At 45.1% G+C, this 12,394-nt stretch overlaps 1 protein-coding gene and 1 long non-coding RNA gene across 3 annotated transcripts in view; one reads left to right on the forward strand and one right to left on the reverse strand.

Annotated features, from left to right (window-relative positions):
- The window catches only part of LOC117352195, a 162,139-nt gene that overhangs the window by 123,046 nt on the left and 26,699 nt on the right, over window positions 1-12,394 (forward strand). The gene's annotated exons all lie outside the window — the stretch shown is intronic.
- Window positions 1-12,394, reverse strand: part of NUCB2 (nucleobindin 2) — a 75,193-nt gene that overhangs the window by 10,528 nt on the left and 52,271 nt on the right. For both annotated transcript variants that reach the window (XM_033928457.1, XM_033928458.1), the window contains one exon: window positions 9,792-9,884. In XM_033928457.1, coding sequence (XP_033784348.1) covers window positions 9,792-9,884 — 93 coding nt within the window. The remainder of the gene's footprint in view (window positions 1-9,791; window positions 9,885-12,394) is intronic.

Raw genomic sequence — 12,394 nt, forward strand, 5'->3', positions numbered from 1 at the left:
TAGATACTCGATCCTCAGAGGGTGAAATTACCCACAGGTTCAAGTGAGCAACTCTCACCGAACCCCGATCTTCACTGGATCACAGGCGTATCTTCTTTTGTCTTTTTGTCTTTTTTTTTTTTTTAACTATATATACTTATTAATCAAGTTACTTTTTATCCATAATTTAAATGGTTTAAACGGTTTACTTAGCTTGCTAATTTGTAAAGGGGAGCGCCTCCACCAACATGTCCATGTTTCACACGCTTTCCTCAGGGTTGAGGCTCCCTATTATATCTTTTTTTTTTTTTTTTTGTTCAATGATTTTTATTGAATATTTCAAGAAATATACAGACAGCAGTGTAAACACACAAAATCTGACTGATAACCAGTGACATAAAATAAGACCATGTCTATAGTCAGTAACATATAACCGGATCAATAAAAAAGAATTCAAGATATGTGCAACTGCTAGCAGAAGATATATGAAAAGCAGAAAAGCGAGGAGAGTGAAAAAGAGAAAGGGAGATAGAGGGAGGGACAAAGAAAGAGCAAGAGATAGATGAGTAGAAAAAGAGGCAGAAGTGTCTATGGAGTAGAATGAACATATGAATCTAAAAATGACCAAGGTGATTTTTTCCCCACCATGTTCGTGGAGAGTTGAGAGATCATATTTTTCTCATATGCATAAGATTCAAATTTGTGATACATGCTCAGAGAATTCCACCAAAAGGTGTAGTCGAGTAGTGAGGGTGATTTCCAGTTTTTAAGAATATGCATAAGGGCTGTTACAAACATGGCATCAATGAGTTTAGGCGGACAGTTTGTGTGTGCAAAACAAGGATGTTGAGAACGAAGAATTACAATGTCCAAGGAAATCTCTCCTGAGCATTTAGTTATAGATTTTATAGTGTCCCAAATATGAATCCAGAAGGAGTGAACCATAGAACATTGAAAGAGCATATGGTCAAGAGTCCCAGACTTTACTAAACAGTTCCAGCAAGTAGAATCTTGTTTTAACTTCGCTTTCCACATGCGAAATGGAGTCCATACTGCATTCCACATAACGAAGAACATTGATTGCGAGACTCTTGAAGATAGAAGAGGGCGATTCGTGGAAGACCAGAAAAGTTCCCAATCTATGTCAGTTAACGCAGTCTGTAGACACGAGTCCCAATGGTTCATTAACTGAGGTGAAAAGGTGAAAAAATGGTCCCTTAGAATACCATAGAAAAGAGATATCGCTCTACCCTTTGTTAAGGCCAGAGTAGACCAGTGACGAACAGTGTGAATAGAAGTCATAAAGTCATGACGCATATGTAGTTTAGACAGTATTGCGGTAAGCATAAGCCATTGGGGATATATAGAGGGTGGAAGTGAATATGCAGAACAAAAAATGTCAAAAGGAATAAATGAAGTAGAAGAGCCCAATTGATGAGCAAACTCGACCCCCGCCCGCTGCCACCTCTTCCATGAGAGGGATCTGCCTTTATTTTGAATTTTAGAGTTATTCCAAAGAGACATGAATGGACTTTCACTAATAGAAATCTTAGCCGTTGCATCCAGAAGATGAAAGGCGTGCTGCGTTGCACTCAGCAGAGAATACTTTCTCAAGTGTCTAGGTACTGACACCGTGAGGAAGCAGGAGGTGTGCAATGGTGCACATAAAAAGCGTTCCATTTCGAACCATGTTGGTTGATCCTGAGGAATAGGATCAGCTATCCAATGAGCTCCATATTTAGCTAGAGATGCTATATAGTAGTGATAAAAATCTGGTAAATTTAATCCACCATTGATTTTAGAAGCTTTCAGTTTGGCGAGAGCGATACGGGGTTTTTTCTTGTTCCAGATAAATTCAGAGAGTTTCATATTGAGCCAGCGAAAGAATGTTTTCTGGCATAAGAGAGGAAGCATGGAGAGGGTATAATTAATTTGCGGGGCTAGAGTCATTTTAATGGAAGCTATTCTACCCCACCATGACAAATAGAGTGGTGACCAACGAGTTGTAGTGTTTGAAACTAATGCTTTGATTTTGGAAATGTTAAGGTCTTGAGCATGTGATGGATCTTTATGAATTAGGACCCCCAAATATTTCACAGCATTCTGTGACCATGAAAAAGGAAATGAAGCTAGATCCGAGGAGGAAATATGGTCATTAAGAGGAAAGATCTCCGATTTCTCCCAATTAACTGAATATCCAGATATCTGAGAGTATTGAGAGATAATGTTAATAAGATGGGGCAAAGAAACAAGAGGATCTCTAAGAAATAGAAGAACATCATCAGCATAGGCTGCTAATTTAATGTCTCGATTGGACGTGGGGATACCTTTAATTAGGGGACATTGTCGGATAGCTGATAGGAGAGGTTCCAACGCTAAGTTGAATAATAATGGTGATAGGGGACAGCCCTGACGAGTGCCTCTATGAAGGGGGAATTTGTTGGAAAGAGAATTATTAATCAAAATACGGGCTGTAGGTTGTCTATACAGTGTTTCTATCCAATCTGTGAAGAAGGGACCAAAATTGTACCATTTCAGTACTTGGAATAGGAATGGCCATTCCACACGGTCGAAGGCTTTTTCAGCATCTATGGCCAGACCAATCACAGGATCTGACAGTGTTTTGGCGTGGGCATTGATGTGGTGAAATAAGCGTAAATTATCTCCAATGTATCTTTGTTTGATGAAACCTGTTTGATCTTTATGTATAAGGGATGGGATCACTGTGGTGAGTCTCAATGCTAGTAATTTAGCCATAATTTTATAGTCCAGATTAAGGAGAGAGATAGGGCGAAAATTTTTAACCAAGGTAGCATCTCGGTCTGGTTTAGGAATAACTACAATAGTGGCCTCAGCAAAATTGAATTGTTTATCCGGAGTGGAGTGAAGAAAATCATAATACGTGAGGAGTTGAGGTGCCAAGAGAGTTCGGAAATTTTTGAAAAACTCATTAGTGAAGCCATCTGGACCCGGGGCTTTCCCAGTGGGTAAAGAAGATATAGCAGTTTCAATTTCAGACGTGGTGATGGGAGCGTCTAGTTTTGCTTTAATGGTTTCTGATATAGTTGGGTGGGTTAAGGAGGTAAGAAAAGAATCCATGTCTGATTCAGGGGTAGAAAGTTCAGATTGGTATAAAGCAGTATAAAATTTTTCAAATTGGGAGGAAATCAGAGATCTGGTTGTTGCTAATCGTCCTGATGAGTCTTGAATAGCTGAGATGTGCAAACGTTTTGATTTAGTTTTAAGATATCTAGCTAAAGGGCGACCCATAAGGTTGTCTCCCATATAATGACCAGAAGAGGAAATAAAAATGTCGCGTCGGGCTGTATGTGAGACCATAGTATTATATTCATATTTAAGATTTTGAATGCGTTGGAATATGGAGGGGTCATGCAAATGAGTTGACATATGTTGTAATTCTAAGTTTTTAATAGAAGTTTCTAATTCTTTTTCTTTTTGTATGGATTGTTTCTTTTTCCAGGAGGCTAGTTTAATCAGTTCACCTCTAAGAGAAACTTTATAGGCTTCCCAAACAATAGCGGGGCAGATTTCTGAATCCTTAGTGTTAATTTCAAAAAATTCCGTGGTGAAGGATTTGATTTTGTCCACTATTGCATCATCTAAAAGCAAGGCATTATTAAGTCGCCAAGAGGGAGATTCTTTGCGTGGGGCGGAGATGGTTAAGTGTAAGGAAATGGCAGCATGGTCTGTAAGAGATATTGGATGTATGATAGTGTTTGCTACTTCTTGAATAAGCGATGGGGAGAGAAGAAAGAAATCGATTCTTGAATAAGTGTTATGTGGTGGTGAAAAGTGAGAGTACTCTCTACCTTTCGGGTGTAATAAGCGCCACGGATCTACTAGGGAGAAGGCTTCCATTAAAGCATGTAAAGCTGAAAAAGATCTGGACTTTGAAGGTTTACAGGAGGATGACCGATCTATATAGATATCTTGAATTTGGTTGAAGTCACCTCCTAATATCAGAGAGCAAGACCCATATTCAACTAACGCCAGCTGAAGATCCTTAAAAAAATCTGGGTGGTCTAAAACAGGAGCGTAAATATTAAGGAGTACAAAATCTACTGAGTGCAACGCAGCGTGTACCAGACACCATCTACCATCAGAGTCTGTTTTAACAGAGTGAATAACTGGAGATAATTTGTCACTGAGAAGTATTGATGTCCCATTTTTCTTCCTCTGAGTTGCGGAGGAATACAAATGAGTGGAATATCCCTTCAATTTAAATTTTGAGGCGGCAGCAGGTGGGAGGTGGGTCTCCTGTAAATAAATCACATCAGGATGTTTATTGAATACATAATTAGCTATCTTTTTCCTCTTAATGGGGTGATTCAAACCGTTCACATTAAAAGAAAAAACATGTAAGTCAGCCATATTTTGTTACAAGCAGTATCAAGACATAGTAAATATCACCTTTTTGGGGAAAGAGTAAATAATATAACCATAATATCAGGTAGACACTCCTGCCAGAGAGAATAAGTAAAGAGAGAATAAGAGAGAGAGTAAGAACAAGTAAACTAGCAATGAAAGCATGAAGCAAGGTCAGAAAAGAGAAAGACCTTACTATCATGTATGAGATGAAACATTTTAAGGGTGCTCCTGTGAGCACGAGGAGGAAACACATACGGAACAACTTGCAAAGCTCCACACCCACTCAATTTTGAAAAACCTGAGAGTAGTGTGCTTATCCACATGAACAATAATTAACAGTGAATTGCACAATTAAACATATGCGATTTATAATATCAGAGACAGAAGTAAACAAATAAATCCGCAGCCCATCATGTTAGTTCATTTTCAAGGATTCCAGAAATGTTGCCAGGTCCTCAGGATCAGTATAGGAGGTAGTGCGGTTATTGTAGGTCACTTTCATCCTAGCAGGATACATCAGACCATATTTAGCTCCAATGTCTTTAAGCTCCTGCCGGTGGGAAAGAAATGCTTTTCTCTTCAAAGCTGTGGTTTTTGCAAGATCAGGCACAATGAAAAACTTCCTACCTTGATGCAAGAGCTGAGATTTAGATTTTGCTGCTGTGAGAATTTGCAGAGCATGCTGAAATCTGAGCAACTTAGCCACTATGGGTCTGGGAGAAGTGGCATGTGGGGAGAGGTGAGATGGCACGCGGTGAGCACGCTCTATTTCTAGAGGAGGTGAAAAAGCAAGTCCCAAGGCAGCAGGCAGGAAGGTAGAGAGAAAGGAAGCCATATCAGAGCCCTCCGAAGATTCAGGTAGCCCAATAATTCTGATATTAGATCTTCTACTGCGATTAGAGAGATCTTCATAGTCTCTCTGCAGGGTAGTAATCAGTTTATCATGGCTGGCTACAGCTTCTTGCAGGGATGAAATGGCAGTCGATTTTTCTTCCAGTGCATCCAATCTGTGACGGGCATCCACAAATTGTGAATTAAGTGCCTCTATTTCTCCCCTCAGCAGCTTAGTTTCTTCAACCTGCTCCTGTATTATGCCCCTGATCGATCTCACTTCCTTCAGGAGCAGGTCTAGTGAGGCTTCGTCGGTTTTCGGCGCCATTTTCTCCGGCGTGCTTGGATCGGGTTTTAGCCTTTTCCCTCCAAGGGGCGCGGGTGAAGCAGCGTCGGTTTTTGCCGGTTTCGGAGGCGACATAGGGTATCCAGGCAACAAGATCGCGGCGAAAATCGCGAAAATTTGCGAAAAGAAAGCACTTTTTATTAGCGTTTTGAGTGTGGGTGAAGAGGAGCAGCTATGCCATACGTGTTGGCTCCGCGGTAGTCAGGCCACGCCCCCCTCCCTATTATATCTGAAAAACATTTGAATATCAAACATTACTCCTAAGTTTATGGTGTCATGTTCTTAAAACGACTCTTATAAATAATATAATATAACTTTCTTACAATGTCCAATCAAGACCCATACATATTTAATTCAACTTACTCATGCACAAAGTAGAAATCGCTCCATTCGAATAGATTTCATGTTGAACGAGAGCGTCTGTCGTCAGATCCGGTTTTTAACCCCAAGGGAGTGATCTCAATCAGAGATACGTCATATGCTTTTTATTTCACCGGAATAGATTCAAAGCATTAAAGGAGTCAGACTACCGACATCCAGTCGATTTCTTCATTCAATCCATGAGGAGATAAAGCATTTAAAATGAAGATCCATTTTTGTTCTTTAATATTAAGAGCTGATTTATAATTAAATGGCGTATCATAGACTCTGTAAAAATAGGGAAGGAGGGTGGGAATTATAAATCAGCTCTTAATATTAAAGAACAAAAATGGATCTTCATTTTAAATGCTTTATCTCCTCATGGATTGAATGAAGAAATCGACTGGATGTCGGTAGTCTGACTCCTTTAATGCTTTGAATCTATTCCGGTGAAATAAAAAGCATATGACGTATCTCTGATTGAGATCACTCCCTTGGGGTTAAAAACCGGATCTGACGACAGACGCTCTCGTTCAACATGAAATCTATTCGAATGGAGCGATTTCTACTTTGTGCATGAGTAAGTTGAATTAAATATGTATGGGTCTTGATTGGACATTGTAAGAAAGTTATATTATATTATTTATAAGAGTCGTTTTAAGAACATGACACCATAAACTTAGGAGTAATGTTTGATATTCAAATGTTTTTTAGATATAATAGGGAGCCTCAACCCTGAGGAAAGCGTGTGAAACATGGACATGTTGGTGGAGGCGCTCCCCTTTACAAATTAGCAAGCTAAGTAAACCGTTTAAACCATTTAAATTATGGATAAAAAGTAACTTGATAAATAAGTATATATAGTTAAAAAAAAGACAAAAAGACAAAAGAAGATACGCCTGTGATCCAGTGAAGATCGGGGTTCGGTGAGAGTTGCTCACTTGAACCTGTGGGTAATTTCACCCTCTGAGGATCGAGTATCTAACTTTCTCCTTATGATTTTTGGAGATTAATATTAACTGGAACAATTTTTCCTTTATATGATATTATATCAAACAAGCATGATTCAATCATTATAAAGCACTCTCCTGATGAAGCCTTGATGTGAAATAGTACAGGCCACCATTGGGATAAAAATAAGTATGTGGGGGTGGGGGGAGGTTCATCTATAAAAACTTCACCGTTTTACTGTTCATGAAAGACTTAAATTTTTGTATTTTGCAAACAATTTGAAGAAAATAAAACAGAAAAACATATCAGATCTACAATAAACACACATGAGGTTTTTCTGACCCATGATAAGAAGTTATTCTCTAATGTGTTGTGCTGAAACTAAGGCATAGTATAACAAAAAAATCTTGGTCTTTTTCTCATTTTCTTAACATCATTAGATGGTGTTCATCAGTTTTCATTCATATGATAAGGTATTTTGAACACTAGTTTTTTCCTCATAATAATTTTGAAACATGATTAACTTATAGCAAATACTTTATAAAATTACTTGCAAAATGGGAAAAAGGCCTTAATACTTCTGGCCCTATATAAGTTGCAGCTCATCTGCTAATATTTGAAGGATACTTACCGTATTTTCGCGGATATAACGCGCGCGTTATACGTGATTTTACGTACCGCGCATACCCCTCGCGCGGTATATGCCTGAGCGCGGTATACAAAAGTTTTTAAACATAGTTCCCACCCCGCCCGACGCCCGATTCACCCCCCCAGCAGGACCGCTCGCACCCCCACCCCGAACGACCGCTCGCACGCGCTCCCACCCGCACCCGCATCCACGATCGGAGCAAGAGGGAGCCCAAGCCCTCTTGCCCGGCCGACTCCCCGACGTCCGATACATCCCCCCCCCGGCAAAACCACTCGCACCCTCACCCCGAAGGACCGCCGACTCCCCAACAATATCGGGCCAGGAGGGAGCCCAAACCCTCCTGGCCACGGCGACCCCCTAACCCCACCCCGCACTACATTACGGGCAGGAGGGATCCCAGGCCCTCCTGCCCTCGACGCAAACCCCCTCCCCCCAACGACCGCCCCCCCCCCCAAGAACCTCCGCCCGTCCCCCAGCCGACCCGCGACCCCCCTGGCCGACCCCCACGACACCCCCACCCACCTTCCCCGTACTTTGTGTAGTTGGGCCAGAAGGGAGCCCAAACCCTCCTGGCCACGGCGACCCCCTAACCCCACCCCGCACTACATTACGGGCAGGAGGGATCCCAGGCCCTCCTGCCCTCGACGCAAACCCCCCTCCCTCCAACGACCGCCCCCCCCCAAGAACCTCCGACCGACCCGCGACCCCCCTGGCCGACCCCCCCACCCCCCTTCCCCGTACCTTTGGAAGTTGGCCGGACAGACGGGAGCCAAACCCGCCTGTCCGGCAGGCAGCCAACGAAGGAATGAGGCCGGATTGGCCCATCCGTCCTAAAGCTCCGCCTACTGGTGGGGCCTAAGGCGCGTGGGCCAATCAGAATAGGCCCTGGAGCCTTAGGTCCCACCTGGGGGCGCGGCCTGAGGCACATGGGCCAAACCCGACCATGTGTCTCAGGCCGCGCCCCCAGGTGGGACCTAAGGCTCCAGGGCCTATTCTGATTGGCCCACGCGCCTTAGGCCCCACCAGTAGGCGGAGCTTTAGGACGGATGGGCCAATCCGGCCTCATTCCTTCGTTGGCTGCCTGCCGGACAGGCGGGTTTGGCTCCCGTCTGTCCGGCCAACTTCCAAAGGTACGGGGAAGGGGGGTGGGGGGGGGTCGGCCAGGGGGGTCGCGGGTCGGTCGGAGGTTCTTGGGGGGGGGCGGTCGTTGGAGGGAGGGGGGTTTGCGTCGAGGGCAGGAGGGCCTGGGATCCCTCCTGCCCGTAATGTAGTGCGGGGTGGGGTTAGGGGGTCGCCGTGGCCAGGAGGGTTTGGGCTCCCTTCTGGCCCAACTACACAAAGTACGGGGAAGGCGGGTGGGGGTGTCGTGGGGGTCGGCCAGGGGGGTCGCGGGTCGGCTGGGGGACGGGCGGAGGTTCTTGGGGGGGGCGGTCGTTGGGGGGGGGGGGGTTGCGGCGAGGGCAGGAGGGCCTGGGATCCCTCCTGCCCGTAATGTAGTGCGGGGTGGGGTTAGGGGGTCGCCGTGGCCAGGAGGGTTTGGGCTCCCTCCTGGCCCAATATTGTCGGGGAGTCGGCGGTCCTTCGGGGTGGGGGTGCGAGTGGTCCTGCCGAGGGGGGAGAAGAATCGGACGTCGAGGGGGGGCATCAGGCTTTCAGGATGGGGACAGGACTTCAAGGGGGGACAGGCAGGACTTCAAGGGGGGACAGGCAGACCTTCAAGGGGGGACAGGACTTCAAGGGGGACAGGCACGGAGAGGCGGGGCAGTGCACCGAAAGTCAGGGCGGGTGAACGGTGAGTCGGGGCAACCAGAGGAGAGTCGGGGCAGTGCACCGAAAGTCAGGGTGAGTCGGGGCAACCAGATGAGAGTCGGGGAGGGCGAAAGGAGAGTCGGGGTGGCCAGAGGAGAGTCGGGGAGAGCGAAAGGAGAGTCGGGGTGGCCAGAGGAGAGTCGGGGAGAGCGAAAGGAGAGTCGGGGTGGCCAGAGGAGAGTCGGGGAGAGCGAAAGGAGAGTCGGGGTGGCCAGAGGAGAGTCGGGGAGAGCGAAAGGAGAGTCGGGGTGGCCAGAGGAGAGTCGGGCAGCATGCGCGTTATATGCCTGAGCGCGGTATAGAAAAGTTTTTGTACATATCATCGTGATTTCTGCGCGCTATACCCCTGTGCGCGTTTTACAATGGTGCGCGTTATATCCGCGAAAATACGGTAATTAAAAAAAAAGAAATCTGTTAAATCTTTCATTTAGGTGTCTTGTATGCTGTAAGGATCAGATTCTGCCCAGAGACATCTACCTCGTTCATGACATGTTCTCTCATCCTGAGCCGCTCTTCTTCCATTTCTACCATGTCGTCCTCCTCATTTTTAGGGTCGTAGATTTTTTCAAGCTGAAGGATCAATGAAAAACGAAATGCTAAACCTCTCAAAAATGAACACACATATATAGTTTAGATGCAACAGTTGAAGGAAAAAGAGAAGGCATATTTCCTTCATGAACCTTGGCTAGACTAGAGCAATTTAGAGGCCTTTTTATAAAGCCATGCTAAAAAGTGGCCTGCACTATTTTTACCCTCTCTTCTATGAAACTGCGATAGCAGTTTCTAGCACAGAGAGCCACACTGAATGGCCCGCGCTGCTCCCAATTCTCATTGAGTTCCCCCCCACCGGCACTAAAAAATAAAATCTATTTTTTTTAACATGTGGGAAGCACACGCCAATCCCAAAACTACTGTTGGATGCCCGTGTATGTCCCGCAGTAGTGCCTGTGGTAATCGCGTGCTTAAGCTTACCACAGCTTAGTAAAAGGATTCCTTAATTCTTTAGTAGTAAAAAGTTGATCTTGCCACTTTACATGCAAAATCCTGTGTTATTTGCTCTTTGTGCACAACACATGTTACATAATAATGAGATGCAAAGCATGTAAAGCACCTCATTATTCTGCAAATTAAGTAACATAGCATACACTGAGCTTTGCAAGCAGCATTATTTATGAATAAATAATACCAGCTTTGAGCTGGCATTATTTTTCTTTCCTGGGAGTATCAAGAGACCTACATATGGTTCAGTGTTCCTTGGGGCTGGAAGTATAAGTACTTCTACTGCAAAGACCAGCTCCCCACCCCTTCCCCTGAAGATCTCCTGAGACCTACCAGGGGTTGCTCTGGTGTCTAGCTAGTGGGCAGAAGCAATCCCCGAGTGCTCTTGCCCCACTGGACACTGGATTCAAAATAGTGCACAGCCTTTGTTTGACAGACTGACCGCTAACAGTAATATCATGAGACTATCACTAGAGACGTTAAATACACGGACGTTAAATACACCGGGAAATCCCTCTGGGTAAACCTGGCCAGAGGGAGAGAGAAATGCCTGTATCTTGGTGTAGTATATAGACCTCCAAGACAACCGGAAGACAAAGACACGGAACTAATCGAAGACATAGAAAATATCGCTCTACGGGGGGACGTTGTACTAATGGGAGACTTCAATATGCCGGATGTAGACTGGAGCACACCTTCAGCAACAACCAGCGGCAGCAAGAGGCTATTAGCCTCCATAAGGGGAGCACGCCTCAATCAAATGGTAATGGAGCCCACCAGGGCCCAAACGATCCTTGACCTAGTACTCACCAATGGGGAAAGTGTCTCAGAAGTCTTCGTGGGAGATAAGCTAGCCTCCAGCGATCATAACATGGTATGGTTCCACCTGAGGAAAGGTTTCCATAGATCAAACACTAAAACAAAGGTACTCAACTTCCGAGGAACAGACTTTGCACGCATGGGAGTTTTCGTCCATCAGGCACTCCAGGACCAAACTAAGACAGGGAATGTGGAGGATATGTGGTCATCCCTGAAATCTGTCATACATGAGGCAACCGGCCGTTACATAAAATCATCACATAAACGGCGAAGAAAAGACAAACTCCAGTGGTTCACCACAGAGATCTCACGTCTCGTTAAGGAGAAGAAAAACGCATTTGCTTCCTTCAAACGCACGGGGAAAAGCGAAGATCAACTGCTACACAGGATCAAGTCCACAGAGGTCAAAACGGCAGTCAGGGAGGCCAAACTTCGAGTGGAAGAAACTCTAGCAAACAACATTAAGAAAGGGGACAAATCCTTCTTCCGGTATATCAGTGACAGGAAAAAAAACACAGACGGGATAGTACGCCTGAGAAAAACGGACGGGAATTACGCGGAATCGGATCCCGAAAAGGCTGAACTACTGAATGAATACTTCTGCTCGGTCTTCACCTGCGAGGCGCCAGGGTCCGGCCCTCAATTGAAGCCACAGTCAAACACAAAAGACCCGTTTCGGAATTTTAAATTCACACCTAGCGAGGTTTACTTTGAACTAACAAAACTCAAGGTGGACAAAGCCATGGGACCGGACAATCTGCACCCCAGAGTGCTCATGGAGATAGGTGATGTCCTTGCAGAACCGTTGGCCGAGCTATTCAATCTCTCACTGAGTACAGGGACAGTCCCCTTAGACTGGAAAACAGCTAACGTCGTTCCTCTGCACAAAAAGGGTTGCAGGACAGAGGCTGCAAATTACAGACCGGTGAGTCTGACATCGATAGTATGCAAACTTATGGAAACACTGATCAAACGCCAATTGGACACGGTCTTGGACAAAGGGAATCTACGGGACCCCAATCAACATGGATTCACCAAGGGTAGGTCCTGCCAATCAAACCTCATCAGCTTCTTTGACTGGGTAACAAAAAGACTGGACGAAGGAGATTCACTGGACATAGTGTACCTAGACTTCAGTAAAGCTTTTGACAGCGTCCCACATCGCAGACTGTTAAACAAGATGAAATCGATGGGGTTAGGAGAGACTCTAACGGCATGGGTCAATGATTGGCTGAGTGGCAGACTTCAGAGGGTGATGGTTA

This window comes from Geotrypetes seraphini, chromosome 19 (assembly GCF_902459505.1).
Source record: "Geotrypetes seraphini chromosome 19, aGeoSer1.1, whole genome shotgun sequence".
Classification (NCBI taxonomy): domain Eukaryota; kingdom Metazoa; phylum Chordata; class Amphibia; order Gymnophiona; family Dermophiidae; genus Geotrypetes; species Geotrypetes seraphini.